A 19,388-nucleotide genomic window follows, 5' to 3' on the forward strand; every position below is an offset into this window, starting at 1 on the left:
GAGAGCTCCATAGACGCCTGTCAACTGCAGAGAGCTCCATAGACGCCTGTCAACTGCAGAGAGCTTTCTAAATGCCCCTTTCACTGCTCAGCTGTGCTAAGTACCATGACACGCACAATGCCCCTTTGACCTGTTGAACCCTCTGGATGGCTCCTCCCTGGGCTGCTGCGAATGGACCTGTTCATCCTAAGGAGAGAGGAGCAGGAGGCCACAACAGCCCTCACTGTCCCCACGGCAGGGCCCGGAAACATGCAATCTCACATCGTTGAGTAGTCAGGTTCTCAAAGTAATTCTCAGAGAGATCACCATGACTTTGTTTTTTGAAAGGAAATCACAGCTCTAGGAGGTGGAGGTGCCAGCCTTGCAGACTGGGACCCAAGTGGGCAAACCGAATGGCCAGAGCCCATAGCCCAGCCAAGGCCCCCAGACAGCAGGCAGGCTTCACTCCCTGAGGCACACACACCCAAGCTGGGGAGTGAGCAGGGAAAGGGGAGGATCCTAGCCCAGGCCTCCTGCCAGGGAGAGGCTCAGCTGGGGAGGGAGCCAGCAAAACACTGAATTGACTAGAAGTTTGAGCATCACAGGGGAAGGATTTTCTGACCTCTGAATCCAAGCAGTGTTTATGACTCAGACTGAGTGATGGTTCACTACCTACGAATAAACAGAAAAGTAGTGCTGCCTGGGCTCCACCAGCAGCAGGGGATGCAGACGGCCACTGGAAAACAAAACGAAGCAGCTGAGGATCACACCTCACGCGCTGTGCTGAGCGTGCCGGGTACACGCTCACCGGACGGATGCTGCTGCTGTTGGCCACGGTCTTCCTCTGTGGATATGACTTGGCTTTACCCACAGTGCATGCAGGAGGTGCTCAATAAATGCTCTTGAATGACTATATGGTCCCTGTCGACCTGGAGCTGGGCAGGGCCCCTCCAGGGGGCTCAGGTCACTGGTAAAACGTCTCCCACCTCCCCTCTGCACGTCCTCTTTCAGCCAGGGGCCCACAGCTCCTCGAATGGAGGCCAGCAGCACCAGCCCACTCCCCAGCTCCTGCCAATTTCTCTTCTCTGCCTCAGTCTCCCACATTATAGTTCAACTGTGTACCACCCCTCTGCCCCGGAATTCACAATTTGAAGCCCTGACCCCCAATGTGACTACATTTGTGGGTATGACCTGTAAGGCGTAGCTAAGGTTAAACAAGGTCACAAGAGCAGGGCCCTGATCTGATGGAACTGGTGTCCTAGTAGAGAAAACAGAGCCAAGTGCTCATCACCCACTCTCCCCAACCAGCACACTGCGGAACAGCTATGTGAGGATACAGAGAGGCCTCACTGGAAATCAACTCTGCCAAGACCTTGTTCTTAGACTTTCAGCCTCCGGAATGGTGACAAAATAAATGTCTGTTGTTTCAGGCACCCCCTCTGCGGTATCCTGTTATGGCAGCTGAAGCTGACTCTGACCCTCCCTGCAGACACTCCCCTGGGCCTCCTCATGGCCCCTCCCTGTCTTTCCTCTGGAGACCACACTCCCCCCTCAGAAAATCCTGGGGCCCTTTCCAAGGCTTGAGTTATGGCAGACGGCAGCAGGTCTGCACTCCAGGAAGATCAGTTCAGCTGCAGCAGCTCCCACACTGCCTCCTGCCCACAGCAGCAAGAGCCGCCAAGAGTTAGTGAGCCCCCGCTGTATGCCAGGCCCAGAGGTGGCCTTGGCACAGGTGTCCCATGTCATCTCCCTGCAGCCCTATGAGGCAGGTGCCAGGATTTAGTTTCCTATTTTGCAGATGACAATGTCCCACGTTGTGGCCCCAGGCCACGTAGCCAGGAGGTGAGGGACTGGGGACAACCCTCAGAGGCTTCACACCTTGGTGCCTTTTGAACTCCAGCTTTCTTTACAGGGAGAACAAACGTCCCTCTCCCTGGCCAGCCCGACCTCCCACACGGGGCTCTGGGACAACCACGCTACTCTGCACACCTCACGCGTCTCACACTCACGCCGTCCCCGTGTGGAAAGGCTTTACCTGGATGACCGGGACTCCTCATGTGGAAGCTTTGGTTCTCTATCCTGGCAGCACTTGGGAGGCACCTGCTGTTTGGGTCAGGGCTCTCCAGACACAGAAATGACAGGACATATACACACCACACACACATATACATGTACACATATGTATGTACAGACACATTCTATATGTACACACATGTGCATATGTGTGTGGATTAAGACATTTATTTTAAGGAATTCACTCATGCGATCCTGGGGGCTGGGAAGTCCCGATTAACAGGGCAGGCCTGCAGCTGGAGCTGATACTGCAGTCTTGAGGCAGGATTTCCTCTTTTCTGGGAAACTCCAGTTTATTCTCAATCCTTTAACTGGCTAGAGAGGTCCACTCAAAGCCCCTGCAAGTCACCGACTGCATGTGACAACCACACCTACAACATACCTTCGCAGCAATGCCCAAAGTAGCATTTCAATAGACGGGTGGAACAGCGCAGCCAAGAGGACACACAAGATTGACCTTCGCCCCTGGGGAGCCTGCAAAGTGCAGAGACCCAGGCCCCGGGAGACTGATACAGCTCCTACCAATGCTTTTAAAAGTACGCGCTGGCCCAGACGGCTGCTTTCAGATGCAGAAATCAGAGTATTCTTTGCCTGTGTCGGTCTGGTGCTCATCCCCCAATCTTGAAATCACCTCTTTGGTGGTCCTACCTCCTCCTTGCTGCAGGCACCTGAAGGCTGGGACCCCGGCTTGCATCACTGTGTCCACAGCACTCAAGGCAGGGCCTGGCACCTATGAGGTGCTCACAAGTTGGATGAACAGTGGGCTGCACTCACAGACTGTGGAACTGGAGAGCCCTGGGTTCAAAATGGGCAAGTTCCACCCCCTCTCCTTGCCTCGTTTTCCTCCCCTCTAAAAAAAAACAAACAAAAAAAAAAAATTAAAAAGCTGGGTGTGATGGCTCACACCTGTAATCCCAGCACTTTGGGAGGCCGAGGCAGGTGGTTCACCTGAAGTAGGGAGTTCGAGACCAGCTTGACCAACATGGAGAAACCCCAGCTCTACTAAAAATACAAAATTAGCCGGGTGTGGTGGCGCATGTCTGTAATCCCAGCTACTCGGGAGGCTGAGGCAGGAGAATCGCTTAAACCCGGTGGGGGGTGGGGGAGGTTGCGGTGAGATTGTGCCATTGCACTCCAGCCTGGGCAACAAGAGTGAAACTCTGTCTAAAAAAAGAAAAGAAAAGAAAAGGAGCAGTAACAGCAGCCGTCTCCTCGCCTTGTCCAGGGACTCAGGCAACAAAATGCATGAAAAGTGCTTATCAAGGTACTTGATGGGAAGTAACAGCTCAAAAGACAACAAAGCAGCCCTGTTTCAGCTGACTGCCACTGGGGCTGTGGTTCCCACTCTGATAACTCTGCTGCTTGGTGCTCAGCCAGAACCACCCAGGGCCAGACCTGCTCCCCAAGATGCCCATCAGGTGGCCCCGAGACCAGGTTCTCCCGAGCTTCCGGCGCCACCTGGTGTCCGTGTGGGGAGCGGCCGGATTTCCGCATCCTTCCAAATCTGTAGCCCCAACTTGGTACCTAGGCAACCATCCTGTATGATCTGCACATGTACCCTGGAACCTAAAGTACAGTTATAAAGAAAAGGCAGGGCCTGCCTGCTGTTCTGTGAAGTCACCTGGTATTGTCTAAACTTAAAGAAAGTTGATGTTTAGACAACTTAAGTGCCCGAGTGTCACCTCTCTCCATGTAATGTTCTCCATGTCATCAAATGTCCGAGTCACCACATTCTTGGAGTCACACATTTGTCTTAGGACTTCGATATGGTTTGGCTGTGTTCCCACCCTGATCTCATCTTGAATTGTAGCTCCCATAATTCCCACATGTTGTGGGAGGGACCCAATGGGAGATAATTGAATCATGGGGCGGTTTCCCGCATACTGTTCTCGTGGATGTAAATGGGTCTCATGAGAACTGGTGGTTTTATGAAGGAAAACCCCTTTCGCTTAGTGCTTCTTCTCTCTTGCCTGCCACCATGTGAGATGTGTCTTTCACCTCCACCATGATCGTGAGGCCTCCCCAGCCATGCAGAATTGTGAGTCCATTAAACCTCTTTTTCCTTATAAATTTCCTAGTCTTGGGTATGTCTTTACTAGCAGCGTGAAAACGGACTAATACAGATTTCACCTCCTGACCCAGCCCTCTTTCGCATTGTTGAGTTTATGGTGAACATCAGCTTTTAAGGTCAGTCATGAGCTCCTAGAGGGTGGTTTCTCCTTAGAATTGTTGAGGCCTAGACTGGGACATATGCTACTTGTTGAATACATAGCAAGGGTGTTAAGCAGCTTCAAAAAAAATCTATAAAGCACGAAATCCTGTATGTCCCTTGACTCTTCTACAGCCTAGCTGACTGCAATTGACTCATGCCATTGTGGGGGCTGGAATGTGTGTTTCCACTCCTGCGCTACCACTAGAACGCCCACTGTGCTTGCTGAAATGCACTTCCCTGGGCCTCACTCCTGGGACGCAGTCACGCAGGCTGTGCTAGAACATATCAATATGTACACAGGCACCCTCCCGTGCCACGATTTGTTACTATCTTGCATGTATATTTTATAAAGTGTGCAGTATATTACTATGGTATCTCTTGTGTATAGTTATAGATAAATAATGTGCAAATATTGGATTATTTTTATTTTGCGACTGGGACACACCCTCAGACAACCTTGGTGGCAGGGCTCTCACATGAGTGCCTCATGCCCCACACAGGCCAGACCCTCCATGGGCCTTGTCTCATCTGCCCCAGGACAAACTGCAGAGGGGGTCACTGCCATCAACTGTGAGCTGCCAACAGGCAGCCAGGGCCCGGATGTGCCACCAGCTGCCCAGGGTCCACCAGTGGGCATAGTGATCTGAGGTTGGGTGCCATGGGTTACCCGACCTGGTCTGGGACAAGTGGCTCATGGCCGGTGCCACCGAGAGGCCTTCTGGAGGCTTGTTTCTCCTGAAGGCTTGTTTCCTCATCAGCCTGTCCTGGCACCTGGACCCCAGCAACTAATTCTCCTTGCCATGATTCCTTGCTAAGCAGGTAAGCAAAACCACACCCAGTTACACACATCAATTGCACGTCCGATGGAGGACAGATGTACCTGTGCGGCGGCAGGAACACTGACACCCTCGTTGACGAGTTGGCCGAGAAATGGGGAACAGCACAAATCAGCTACCGAACGCTGACAAACTGCGAGCCAAACCTCACTTCGCGCCTGTGAGGCGGTATTCTGATGGGCTGCGGTGGATGCCCAGCTCCTCCCTGTTCCCGCACACTCTTCAACCACAGTGATGAGGATGCCAGTGCTAATGACCACGGCAACTGCTTACTGAGCGCAGTGAGACAAAACTATCCTTTGGTGAGCACCCCTGTTTACCTTCATAAGAACTTTGTTATCACTGCCATTTACACAGAGTATAACTGAGGCACAGAGAGATGAAGACACTTTTCCAAGGTCACAGAGCTAGAAAGAAACATGTCAAGTGGGGTGGTCAAACCCTGCAGGGAGTCTCTCTGTGCAGTAAGCCCCAGAGATGGAGCCCCACCTGGCTGCACAGACAGCCCTCCCTGGGACATTCCCAAAGCAGGAGGCCAAATGTTTGTGTCCCCCAAATTTATACATTGAAGCCTAACCCCACTGTAATGGGGGTGGGGTCTTGGAAGGGGATGACATGAAACCCTCATCAGTGGGATTGGTGCCCTTAGAAAAGGAATCCCAGAGAGCTCTGCTGCCCCTTCTGCCATGTGAGGACACATAGAAGACACATCTATGAGAAAGCGGGGCCTCTCCAGACTCCACGTGTCAGAACCTTGATCTTGGGCTTCTCTGTCTCTGGAACTGTGAGGAATGAATTTCTGTTGGTTATTAACACCCCCAGTCTAGGGATTTTGTTCTGACAGCTCAAAGGGACTAAGACTCTAGCATGGATGAAGCGGAGGGCCTGCTCCCTCCTAACATGGGCTCCGGGTGAGGCCCAGTCTGCAGCCTTGCTGTCATGAACACCTGGAAGAAGCTGTCTGCAGGATGAGCAGCAGAGGTAGCTGGAGGGCCCTGGAGAGGTCTGGGGGGCTCTGGAGAGGTCTGGGGGGCTCTGGAGAGGTGTGGAGGGCCCTGGAGAGGTCTGGAGGGCTCTGGAGAAGTCTGGGGGGGCTCTGGAGAGGTGTGGAGGGCTCTGGAGAGGTCTGGAGGGTGCTGGAGAAGTCTGCTTTCCTGAGTCAGCAGGTCCTTCCCTCAAAGCCCTGACTCCCATAGCAGCCCCTCAGTCCCTTGCTCCCCCTCATCATGTGTTTCTGCTGTGCCCAGAGCCGGGACACTGTGACAAACCAGGTATGGTCATGACTCTTGGGTCAGGACAGAGAAAAGACAAAACACAAACATCTTTTTCTTGACAGGTTTTAAAACTTAAATCTTGGGGCGGTGACAACACAAAGACTGTTTCTCATAAAATTCGCCTTTGATGACTGGAGAATGTGCCTAAGGCCATGCTTACCCACCACTGACCATGGAGACCCACCAAGGTACCCCACGTGCAGGCATGGGCAGGTGGGCATGTTGGCAAGGGCTGTGGATGCAGGCCTGCCTCTGATGGGGCCTCCATCGTTTCCAAAAATTAAATTCTGATGCAGACTTATTCTCCACTCTAATGGAGAATTCAGGTTCACAAAAATGTTTGATAACAACAATTTTCTTTTTCGCATGGAATAAGACAGTGTCTGCCAAGGCTCTATCAACAGGGAAGAGAGGGAGAGAGGGAAAGAGAGAGAATGGATAAATAAATGACTGGAATAGTGGTTGTTGCCATCCATAATTGATTAACCTACTGCCAGTGCTTTTCCACTCCCACACCATGGAGACCTGAAAGTAACATATCAGGTGAGATGGTGGGAATGGGGTTTGAACTCTACGCACTGCAGAGAGAAGCAAATATCAACCATTATTCACCACTGTCTGCACCAGGCAATGCAAAACACTCTTACAGGTCTTTCTGCAATGAGTGCTACCTTCCCTACCCTCAGACTCCAGCTCAAACTCCGTGTTCACTTACGGACAGCAGGTTTCAAGGACAAATAACAAGAAGCTCAGACCTGAGCCATACCGTGGGAGAAACAGTACAGGGATGAGGGCTCCCTGGACCTGGCTCCTGTTAGTACTTTACAGGCACCAGCTCCTCTAATCCCCCATTGGCCCATTCTGGCTCATTCATTTAACTGACATTATTTTGTACTTAGTACTCAAGAGCTGTGCACACAGCAAGAACTAGAGGTGAAGCCTCGGCCCCTCAGAGCCCACGTGCTGGTAGAGAAGCCGCGTGGGCAAGGCCAATGGGACTGGGGTCAGGGACACTGCCATGGGGAAATGAGGTTGGGTGAGGGGAAGGGGCCATGTGTTGCCACACAGCGGCCAGCTGGCTTCCTGCACAGGGCGATGTTTTAAACGCAGTAGAGGGAGAGCAAGAGTCTTAGAGACTCGGGGTTAGGGTGTGGTTGGGGTATGAGGACCATCAAGGAAGCCCATGGGCTAGGTCCAAGGGGGAGGCGAGCTGGGGGTGGGCGACAGGCCACATGGGGTGCGGCCACAGGCACTAGGGAGGATGTGGCATTCAACGCCTCAGGAAGCCACTGGAGGGATCTGAGCAAGAGGTGACATTTTTCAACTTACATGGGACCCTGGTCCTGTGGCCACTTGTGTGGAGAATGAACTAGAAGTGGAACAATGGTGGCACAGAGAGACGCCTGGAGGCCAAGTCCAGGCAGGAGAGCACCATGAACCATTGCCAGAGAAGAGGGAGACAGCTGGAGCCTGGAACTACTCCAAGGGGAGCAGGGAGGACTTCAGGGTCATCTGGACACCAGCACAAAGCCAAGAGCTTTGCAGGAGGCTTAGATGTATTGACTGAAATGGGGAAGAGTTCCAGCTGGGGCACAGATGGGAACCGAGACCTGGAGGTGTAAGCTCTGAGATGCGCACCAGGCCCCACGTGGACGCGTAGAGTCCACAGAAACACCCTGGAGCGCAGGAGGCGTCAGCTGGAGGGATCAGCCAGAGATTCGTCAGGCCACAGACGTGTTTAAAGCCGCACATCCAGCAGGTGCTTACTGACTCTTACAATCAGGTACCATGGGACAATGGGGGCACCCTGGGGCATAGACAGATACCAGCACGATCCCCCATTCAGACAAAATTAGACAACCAACAATAAGTACTTGATGGGTAGCGGACAGACAGAAAACAGATAATGACAAGAATTAGTGTGACTCTGGAACTGTGTCCCATCTAGGAAGGAAGGTTCAGTGTTGTCACAGAAGCCAACAACAAGGGCCTTTGATCTGACAACAAGGAAATGGGGCAGGGACAGGGGAGGGATCTGCCCAGGGCCAAGTCCAAGTTCACAGCATATTCTGTTGGAGGCCATGGACTGGCCCAGCCACAGAGATCCCAAGGAAGAGGGGGCTTTGGGAGTAAAAGCCAAGGCCTAGCTTTGGTTCAATGAGAAGAGGAATGAGTTATCTAAGAGAGGTTACTTCAGGGGGTTAAAGGGGGTTCTCTAAAAGATGTGCCCAAGTCCAAATCCCCAGAACCTGTGAAAGTGACCTTATTTGGAAAGTGGATCTTTGCAGAAGTAATTAAGTTAATCTCTAGATGGGGAGATCACCCAGGATTATCCAGATGGGCCCTGCCTGCAATGACTACTGTCCTTATACAAACAGAAGAGGAAGGAGGGAGAGGAGGCAGCCATGTGCCCACGGAGGCGGGGCTGGGAGTCTCAGGCCGAGAAACGCTGGAACCACCAGAAACTGGAAGAAAATGGCTCCTCCTTAGGGTTCTCACAAGCAGCATGACCCTGCCTGATTTTGGATTTCTAGCCTCTAGAACTGCAAGAGAGTAAATTCTGTGGTCGTAAGCCACCGAGTGGGTGATAAAGTGTTACAGCGGCCACAGGAGGCTAACACAGCTGGCCGTGACCAGGACACCTGGCTGAGCAGGAGAAGCACTCAATCAGAGGAGGGTGCTGGGCAGGAGGGATGGAGGTGGACACAAGGGTGCCACTAGATGTGCTTTGATGCCATCTCCAGTGCAGAAACTCTGCATCCTAACGATGCTGCCACAAAGTGTTTTGAGGGCACACCCAGGCCAGCCTGAGGCTGCTGAGACGGGAAATGCAGATGCCCATCCTCTTCCGTGTTTAAATAAAATGACTGCATTATACCTTTAAGGCCAGGTGTGAGGACACCATATCTGGATGGCCTAACGATGCCCTGAAGGAAAGTGAAGCTGGGAGGCCCTTCTTGGGCAAAGGCTCTCCTCCTCGTGTGGTTGGTGAGGACAGGAAGTGCTGTCCAAGGCTCACTTTGAGCCAGGCCCTGCACCAAGGGCTGATGTGGATTAATCCACTCATCCTCAGAGAAGGTGTAGCACAGAGTGGAGAGCTGGAGCCAGCAGCCTGGGTTCAAGTCCCAGTGTGGCACCAACAACCTGCGTGGCCATGGCCAGTCATGTGACCTCTCTGTGCCTCAGTTTCCCATGTGTAAAATAAGGATTATGATGTCACCAGCCTCATGAGGCTCCTGTGAGGATAAAATATTTCTTGTCACAACCTCAGACCAGCATCCCGGATGCAAGAAACACCCAGTATAGGGGCCTGGCTGTTGACATTGTCAGTATCAAGAGGAAGCAGTCTCCTTCTCACCAATGGAAGCATTGTATCCTGCAGTGGATAAGGGACTTGTAGAAGGACACTCACAAACCAGGGGCACGGACTAGGACAGTGATTCCCAACAGGGGGTGATTCTGCCCCTCGGGGACATCTGGCCAAGTCTGGAGACATTTTAGGTTGTCTCCCCCTGGGGTGGGGGTGTTACTGGTGTCCAGTGTGGAAAGGCCAGGACACTGCAGAATATCCCCATGTGTCCAGGACAGCCTCTCCCCAGCAGAGAAGCACCTGGCCTCCTGCCCCTAGTGGTGAGGCTGAGGGACCCAGGGACCCTGCTCTAGCCCTGGGCCCCCCAACGCCAGCTCTTCTCAGAAGTGCACCCACATACCTTCTCCTGTTGGAGGCTCTCAGGCGTGTAAGGGCAAGGATTCTAGGGCCTAATGAGTTTGGGGAACACCACAGGCCCCAGCCTCTTCAGAGATGTCAGTGCCCTCAGGCCAATGACCAGCTCCAAGTTTCGGCCACAAAGACTCTGGTTCCGCCACAAAGACTGGTTCTGAGGTAGAAGTCAGCCCCTCCTAGCACACGAGTGACAGCACCCCTTCATGTTTTGCAGCCACATATTCAGAATTGCTTCCTCAGACCCAGTGGAAAGGCTCAGAAACAGCAGGGAGGGGAGGCTGTGATCCCCGGACTGCCGGTCTGTCCCGCCATCACAGCACCCACTGCATGCCTTCAGTACCAGCCAGGGTCAGCACTGACATCGCTGCCCTTTCCACCTCCCCACAGACACCCAGGAAGATGCAGCCTGATGGCCCATGCCCGTAACAGTCGCCGCGAGATGCAACACTTCCTGGGTCCTCCGTTGCAGGCCAACCACCACGCCCACCCCGGACCCTCCTGGAAGTGAGCGGAGGGCCACGCACGGCCAGGACCAGCTGGGAGGGAACCCCTCAGCACTGCCTCCTCCTGGCCTGAGCCTCCTTCTCCCTTCATCACAGGGTGGTCTGCAGGCCTCTGTCGGCCCGAGCCCCAGAGTCCTCAGGGTAGGACAGAGCAATGACTCTGACCTTGAGAACATGGACCCCGTGAGCACCTGCTCCCAAACAGGCAGACGTTGCCTGTCCCGTTCACACCACTTCCGGACGGCCACTTGGGATCAGTTGAGCACTCTCTGTCTCTCCCCCGGCTTCCATCTCATCTTCCTTTTCTTGTTTTGTGTTTTTTTTTTTTTTTTTTTTTGCTATAACTTCTAAACACTGAGTCTCTGTACCCCACCGATACACTGTTTGCCACATTATCCTCAGGGATGACATTCTCAAAGTCACTTGCTATTCCACTTTTATGCGATTTTTTCACATACATATGAAAACTAATATGCAACTCTCAAAACAATTTCACGGCGGTATTTTCTGATCCTTGCTCGAAGCCCGGCTATGCACCCCCACCCCAGCTTATTTCAGGAGAGGCTGATTTCCAGGGGACATGACCCCCTCCTGTTTCTCCCCAGGTGCAGCCGCTCAACCTGTTCCTCCCCCAGGCATGAGCTCTGTCCCCAAACCCCTGGTGACACTAGACCCCTGGCCCAAATCCCCACACTTAATGACTCATCCTTTCCTCACCAGAAATAATGGAATCGTTCAGTGCCTCCTCGTCCTGATACAAAAGCAAGTCGTCCTTGAGTTCAGAATTCAGGATCAGGTTCTCCTTGTTCTCCTCGGACTCCTTAGCTGCAGTTCGCTTGTTCTCCAAGGCCCCGTCAAAGCTCCAAGCCTCCTCCCTCTCCTTGCCCCGCTCCACGCTGGACGTTCTCGACAGACGGACGTCCATTCGTTTCTTTGGAGACCCTTTACTTTCCCTTCCTTGAAAACTAAACCAGAAAGACATTCAGGTTACATGTTGCCCGCTTTACCCAGAAACTCAACACAATTGACTTTGGGGCTCATAATGAACATCACAGAGGCAAACTCCAAATGTGTGCAGCTTTCAGCGTTTGTCCTGGAGATACCAGAAGGAGCATGAGGCTTTGAGTCCAAGACAAATGGCTGTTTAAAACGTGCTGTTTTGGAAAGCACAGAACACACACATAATAAAACCTGCCGAAACAGTGCAGTTGAAGCTTAGGCCGAGGACTTCACAAAAACTGAGACGCACATTCTGCTTGTCCAATGTTCCTTCAAACCACACTGCCTCCCATTACCGACTTTACCTCCAGTAAGTCACTGTTTCTTACACAGATGTGGCCTCTAGTCCTTCACAGTCCACGAGCCACATGTGATCCAAAATATCAGAGTAAGCTGCAGGCACAGGCTGCCTTATGCTCTTGCCCAGTGAAAACTACAAAGCCCTCAGCGTCCTGGGACAGAGTGGATCGGCCACTTCTCCCTAAGTCATTCTCTCCTGAGGAGCTCCATCCCCCCCCTGGGTCCTGAGGGGCTCCCGCAGGGGACTTTGTGGCCAGGTTCCCACAGGGCACATTGACTGTGCACCCCCACTCCCAGAATGGGGGAACCAAGATCAGCTACGTAATCTGCAGAGCGAGGTGCACAATGAAATGTGGGTTCCTCGTTCAGAAGTTATCAAGAATTTCAAGACAGTGACTGTGGAACGTGAGAGCCAGCCGGGGCCCTGGGCGCTGCACAGGCTGCTCATCCTGGGGCTGGCCCGCAGGGGTTCTGGTGGCACAGGTCTCCCTCATGGGGCAGGGCCTCACCTGTCCTGGCGATGCTTCGTGGCCAGCGCTCTGTGCAGCTCCTCAATGACGCGGCTGGGGGGCAGTGGCCGGTGGACCGTGGTGAGATGCGGAGACCCCGTGGGTGTGGAGAGCTGCCCCCGGAGGGGAGGGTCGGCACTCTTTATGCTGGAGCCTTGGAAGAGCGCGGCTTGGCCTAGGGTGTGGGAGGAAGCAGCAAGAACGTAAGTCTTCAGGAGCAGGGACCAAGGGTCTTGCTGAGACCAGAGACAAGGAGCAGAGAGGACGCGCCCTGCACCCCCAGGAGGCAGCCCCAACTAATGCCAAGATGCTGGACCAGGATCCCTGCTCCCAGCACTAGAGGCCAGGGTGCATCTCTGTCTCGCCCTGCTCCATCTGTAGTGCCCACCCTGCTAGGAGCTGAGCCCTGCAGCTGCCAGCACCAGTTCCTCCCTGCAGGGCATCGCGCTTAGAAAAGCCTCCTTCCTGCTTCTCTGCTATGAGTTCAGCTTCCTGAAGCTGCTTCTTGTTCTTGGGAAACCTGGAAGAAACTCGGCAGCAACCCTTTGGCCTGGACGAACACCACAGCCCGCCCCGCCCTTCCCACAGCATCTGTGCCAGCACCTTGGTCTTCCACTTCCAGCCCCCAGAACGGGGAGGAATCAATTTCTGGTCCCCAACCCTCTTCCTGTCTCTCTGCCAGGAGGATCTCCTCGATCAGAAGGTGAATTGGCTCACTCCCATTTTCCTTAGGACACGATTTGAACTCGTGGCCCCATCTCCAGGCCTCCGGGGGTGGCCCCACTTGGCTCCCTGCTGCACCTCCACCCACTCTCTTCACTCCAGCATGAGAAGATCTCTCCAGTCCCAGAAGGCACCATGGTGTCTCCACTCTGAACATTTGCAGGGGCTGTTCTTTCTGCCTGAAATGCTTCCCCCCTCCTCTACTAGAATATCAGTTTCTTAGAGAGGCCTTGATCAGATCCCCTGCCACCTGCCCCTGGGACCTGAGCCTGCCCTGACGCCTTTCCTCTTACTTGGAGTGAATCACGTTGCCCAGTATATGTCTTGCTCCTGGACAGGCCTGTGTCCACCTTCCTTCCTACACTTTTCCCAGGCCCAGCGCTTAAAACACATGCAATAAACACTGGATTACATGAAATGACTTTGAAGACGATTCTAAACAGGCTTTCTCAATCAAGCCTAAACGAGTGAAACACCCCCTCCTTCCTTCAGTGACGGTCTCCTGCTTGTGCTCCAGGCTGGCAGGATGCCAGGTGCCCAGAGGAGCAGAGAACATGGGCTTTGTCTTCTACAGATTTGGCCTCTGGTCTCGATCTGCCACTTCCCAATGTTCAAGACCCTGGGAACGTCACTGAAGCTCTCAAAAGCTTAGCTTCCTTGCCTGTAAAACAAGACCATCAGCTCTTCATCAGGAGCCCAGCAGCTCTTAGGTATTCAGCACAAACTCTCCTTCCAAAAGCATCCCGGCAGGACAAGTGCAACCAGCTCCCCTAATCCCACCAGGAAAACAACCAGATCTAAACTACCCCATTCCCTAAAAACCAGAAACAAACTCTCCCACCATAATCCTAGAGTGGACAGCGCCAATAAAAAGTGTTCCTCAAAACTCAAAGGGCAACTGTAAGCCTCACGGAGGGTTTTAGCTATTTCACCTCCACGAGCACCTGCTTCGCCAGACAAGGCCAGGACACAGGGAAATGGCCCAGGCTCTGCCCTCCACTGGTGGAGCCAGACAGGGGCCAGGCAGACAGACAGGGAACAAAACGGTTTGAGAAGAGAGAGGGAAACAGAAGAGGGAGAGAAAGGGGCTGGGAGAGGGAGAGGAACCGGGGCGAGGGCACCGTGCACATGGGCTGAGAGCACCTGGGCGGGGCCGGGGGAGGTGGTGGCTGGTTTGGGCAAGGGCGGTCAGGCGAGACTTCTCTGCAGAGGGGACCTTTGAGCTGAGACCTGAGAAATGACAAGGAGTCAGCCATGCCAGAAATGGCCAGGTTGGGCAGGGGCTGCAGGGAGGCCCATCCCCCGCCTCCACACACTGGGCTGTGCACTCCCCCCAGCCTCAGCCTCCCCAGGCTGCTTGGGCTCAGGACAGTGCCACACTCCTGAGCACACGCAGGTGACACTCAGCATCCCTCAGGCCCCCTGTCTCTAACCATCATGGCCTCTATACCTCACCCCAACACCATGAGGAAGGAATCACTAGCCCTGTTGCACAAACAGGGAAAGTGAGGCAGCATGGCTTGCCTGCTCTCACTCAGCTTGGTGGAGCTGGGATCCCACCCAAGTCTCCGCCCCACTGTCAATCACAGATGTGTCAGCCAGCACCATGCCTACAGCCCCCAGAGAGCACTTTGCCTGGCTTGCCCTACCCAGCCTGTACAGGGGACCTCTTGTCACCCCCACTTCACAGATGAGGAAGCTGAGGTTCAGAAGCCAACTGAGGGGCAGGCCACCAGGAGGAGGTGGGGGCTGAGATTGGCACATCGCACCCAGCTCCACTTACACTTGGCAGAGGCAGGGATTCCCATCCTGCAGACTTGAGTGTCACCAGCTGGACCAGGTGCCAGCAGGGAAGGCTCTAATTGGAGAGGGGTAAACACATCTCCAGGGACCAGGAAGGTGGAATCCAGGAGTGCAAGGGACCTCCTGCAATCCCTGCCCCAGGGGCAGGGCCGCCCCGCAGCATACAGAGGCAAACCAGCCTGCCTTAATGGGCCTGTGCTGACTCAGAGGCTGATCAGAGATGAAGACGTTTCAAGAAAGGCCAGGAATTTGGCCAATGAACCAGCAAGGAAGCCCTCGTCAGAGACATCACATCTGCCAGCATCTTGGTCTTGGAATTCTAGCCTCCAGAAGAGTGAGGAATAAATGTCTGTGGCTTATAAGCCACTCAGATGAACTAAGACACCTGCGGTCCTTGGCTGGAGACTCAGCTAGGCCAGGGTCCCCGCCTGCAGCAAGGGAAGCCCAGGAGGGACCGTCTTCTTTGCTGCCATCTAGTGTTCACATGCTGAAGCATGTGAATATTTTCCCAAAGGAAAAGGAAAAAGACAAACTGAGAAAATTAAACCAAAGTCACCAAAAGGCAGTCTCCCCAGTGAGAAAGTCATGTCAGGACCCACAGCTAGGAACCAACCTCCTCTGCCCTCCCAGTCTCAATTCCGTCCCCAAGGCAGCGCATTGGCAAAGTGTCAGAGTGTCCCCTGATGTCCCTGCAACCCAGGGCAGAGTGGAAGCCAGAAGTGTCCACAGACTGGGAACAGAATGCCAGAATTTAACAGGTGTGGAGTCAGAGTAAAGACCTGTGCCGCCTGAGGACCGACCTTCCCAAGCTCGGGGGAGGCAGGAAACCCTCTGGATTACTAAGTTATTGAGGGCCAGGAACAAATTATACATTAGCCAGAATAAGATCAGGTGGACGGTGGCTAATTGAATGGACTTTAAATGGCTTTGGGTTTCAACGGAGGAAAACGGGAGCTAGCACAAAGACAATAACAAAAGGCAAAGTAGCAGTTGGCCTCACACTTTGTGTTGTGATTTATGTGGCCACGTCACAAAGACGGAATATTTGGATTCATTTACAGAGATGTAAAAAGATGCAGAAAGCAGACCGACAGGTTCAGAACATGCATGCATTCATTCACTCATTCACTCATCCGCCCATCCCACCTTCATCTGCACGTGCTGAGTGCCTGCTGTATGCCTTGCACTACGCCTGCGCTTGGATTTGACGGTGAGCGCTGAGGTGTGGCCAGCTCTCTGGCGCTACTGTTGGGGGGCCAGGTGGTTAGCAGGAAGCAAACCACCCAGCGGACAAGGCATGTAGGCTCCTTGGGCAGCCTAAAACAGCAGAACAACCCTCACAGTTCTGGAGGCCACCATTCCAAAATCAAGACCCTGCCAGGGGTGGTACCTTCTGAAGCTACAAGGGAGAAACCGTCCCAGGCCTCTCTCCCAGCTCCTGGTGGCTGCCAGCAATGCTTGGCATTCTGGGGCTTATGGGGGCATCAGTCCCATCTCTGTGTGTCCTGCTCTGCCTCTCATAAGGATGCTGTTGCTGGATTCAGGGCCTACCCTAATTCAGCATGAGCTCAGCTTGATCTTTAACTTAATGACAGTTTAAAAGACCCTTATTCCAAACGAGCTCATGTTCTGAGGTCCCAGGTGGACGTGAACTTTCCAGGGGACACTGTTCAGCCCACTAAACCAGGTGCAGCCATATGGTAAATGCTAGAAGATGAGGCGTGAGGTGCCATGAGGTCAGGGCTCTGGGCTGGCTCCCCTGAAGGAGAAACAGCTTGAGCTGTGGTCCCAAGCATGCAAAGGTACTGGCCAGGCAGAAGAGGAAGGGAGAATGTTCTGGCAGGGAGAACAGCCTGGGTTAAGTCTTGGGGCAGAGGGTGGGACATCTCCTCACTCACCCCTCCACCCACCCAGCAGCACATCCTTCAACATACTAACCCTACTCAGAGAACCACAAGGTACCACAGCCCTGCATCTAACCCATCCACAACATCTGCTGTCCCAGCTGAAGAGCTCTCCTATGGGGTGTATCTCACCTCCTCTGGTTCTGTGCTGTCTGGTTAAGAATCATCAGTTAGATTGGGATACTTAATTTCTGTTAGGTACACAAAGAAAACGTCCCACCAAAAGCATTTGCCACCCAAAAGTCACCTCCAGGGTGAACATTCACCCCATAAGGGGCAGTAAGTTTCCTGCAAAAGAGGAGGGGCTGGGACCCAGTCCTCCCGAGCTGTGCCCAGGCTTTCCCTGTCCCAGCAGCCGACACCTCTTCCGAGAGGTGGCAGCTCCCTCTCCCATGAAAACTGGAAAGCAGCACAGTGAGGATTAGGTGAGATCACAGAGGGGAGAGCCCCGGCCCCTGGCCACATGTGTAGCAGCAACAAGCTTTGGGCCCAAAACTGGGTTCAAAAGTCTCCAACATTTCCAGGACCTGGGGCAAGTGACTGGAGTTTCCTGAGCCTCAGTTTGCTCAAGTATAAATGGGGCACCTGGTGCCTACCCAGCAAATCACATCATTGATGGTGGTTAATCATCGGTGAAATGATTACAGCAAAACTCAAACGCTTCTGTGTGTCATCTTTCACACACACAGCCTTCAAAGACAGCATGTAAGGCTGTACTCTGAAAAGTAATTATCTCTTGATAAAGAGCCTACTTTTTCCCTGAGACCATCAGTGTGTCCTGTTTCCAGCAGCAACGGGACAAAAAATACCTAAGCTTGTGTAGTAATCATCTCTACTTGCTGGGATTATTCTGCCAGTGTGACAAAAGCTACGTAAGTGTATGACTTGGGAGCCTCTGTCCAGCTGTGCACCCCTATCTAACCACCAAAGTCTGGTGTTTACTCCTGGCTCTGCCTTGCTGGACAGAACTCACTGGAAAGTGAAACAGCAAAATAGAGACCAGCAGAGAGAGGGAGCGGGAAGGGAGAGAGATTGAATGAGACTGAGACTCAGAGAGAAGCAGAAAGAGAAAGACAGACAGACAGAAAGGCCCCATTCTGGGGGCTGGCTGTATCTCTTACATTCAGGTCCTGGAAGATGTCCCCTTTGACTCCTGCAACAAGCCTCCCCTGTTTGCCTGAGGGAGTCTAGGCAGTCTGCTCCTGACAATTACAGTTTCCTTGGTAAGATCTACTCCTCTGGACCTGCCCTGAGCCCCAATCACAGAAGCTAATGACGCAAACCAGTGCATAGTGGATGCCCAGTCAAGACTGGTTAAAAGTACTGATGGATGGATGGATGGCTGAAAGGATGGATGGGTGGATGAGTTAGTAGGTGAATAGACAAACTGACAGACAATGGATGGGTGGATGAATATATGAGGGATGGATGGATGGATGGATGGAGCAGAGAAAGGAAAGGGGATGGACAGGATGCATGGGGACCCACCTGTGACATTTTTTGTGGTTTTGGAGCTTGCCTTGGGTGGCGGAGTGGGCAGCAGTGGTGGGCTGGGCAGCTGGCCCACGGATCTCTCCAGAGGCCTGGGAGGACTGTCCAGGGAGTCAGACCCAGCTAAGGCTTGGGAGAGCTCATCGGTGGTGGGCAGGAGGCTGCCAGCATCTGCTTCTTCACCACTGGACGCAGATGGCATCTTGGCTGGTTCAAAGGCAAAGCAGAGAGTTCAAAAACATGTTTCATCTGAGAGCAGTGGAAGTAGGAGAGCAAAGCAAGAGGGTGTGGTGGGATGGGATCGTAAAGAGCATGCAGAGAGCCACCTCGCACGGGAACTGACTTCCCGCAAGTTCAACTCTCAATAGAGCCATCAGAAGCAGAGAGGAGGGTGGAGAAAGAGAAATCATTTCAATAGCGTGAGGGATTCCATTCTTTTTTCTACATGAGAGGTGCATGCCACAGCTCCTGCCTCACCTAGGAGCAGTGTTCACCATGACAGGTTTTGGCATCAGAAACACCCAGGCTCAAGTGCTCTCTGCACTGACTCTGGGACCTTGTTTAAGTTACTAAAACTTTCCAAAACTCCATTTACTCGTGCATGGCATTGTGTTGACAGCAGCCCCTCAGAGGACTGTTTCTCGGTTGAAACAAGAAATGGCCACGAGAGGTGCTCCTGACACAGTGCAGCCCTCCAGTCCAGCAGCTCTCATTCTTAGGTGTCTGCAGCAGTCCTAACGTCTAGCATGCCAGCCCAGGGCGGCAGCGAGGATAGGAAGGATCGACTTGGAGGAAGGGTTGGACCACCCAGAACCCTCATCCCTCCCTTTCTAGCTGCTTATTCAGGCTCCTTCCACCTCCTTCACTACCACTCCTCAGCCTGCCTATCCTCAGCTTTCCCTCAACCCATCAACCCTTCCCATTCTTATTCTCTTTTTACCTGGCTTGGATTCCATCATCCCTTACTTCAGCAACAATCTGACCAACAGCCTGAGTCCTTTGCCTGGATTCCTTTCCATTTAACTGTCCGGAAAAGCTCCATCTGGGGATGAAGCTGC

General features: G+C 53.2%; 1 protein-coding gene across 5 annotated transcripts in view; it reads right to left on the reverse strand.

Annotated features, from left to right (window-relative positions):
• Positions 1-19,388, reverse strand: part of PHACTR3 (phosphatase and actin regulator 3) — a 258,234-nt gene that overhangs the window by 55,596 nt on the left and 183,250 nt on the right. For 3 of the 5 annotated variants that reach the window (XM_032257139.1, XM_032257138.1, XM_032257141.1), the window contains exons 5-7: positions 18,328-18,537; positions 12,410-12,584; positions 11,319-11,566 (exon numbers count right to left, since the gene is read on the reverse strand). In XM_032257139.1, the coding sequence (XP_032113030.1) occupies positions 11,319-11,566; positions 12,410-12,584; positions 18,328-18,537 (633 nt within the window). Of the gene's footprint in view, positions 1-11,318; positions 11,567-12,409; positions 12,585-18,327; positions 18,541-19,388 lie in introns of all 5 variants that reach the window. The other 2 variants (XM_032257137.1, XM_032257140.1) reach the window with 1 other exon arrangement.

Source organism: Sapajus apella, unplaced genomic scaffold (assembly GCF_009761245.1).
Source record: "Sapajus apella isolate SASKATOON/1434 unplaced genomic scaffold, GSC_monkey_1.0 scaffold96, whole genome shotgun sequence".
Taxonomy (NCBI): Eukaryota; Metazoa; Chordata; class Mammalia; order Primates; family Cebidae; genus Sapajus; species Sapajus apella.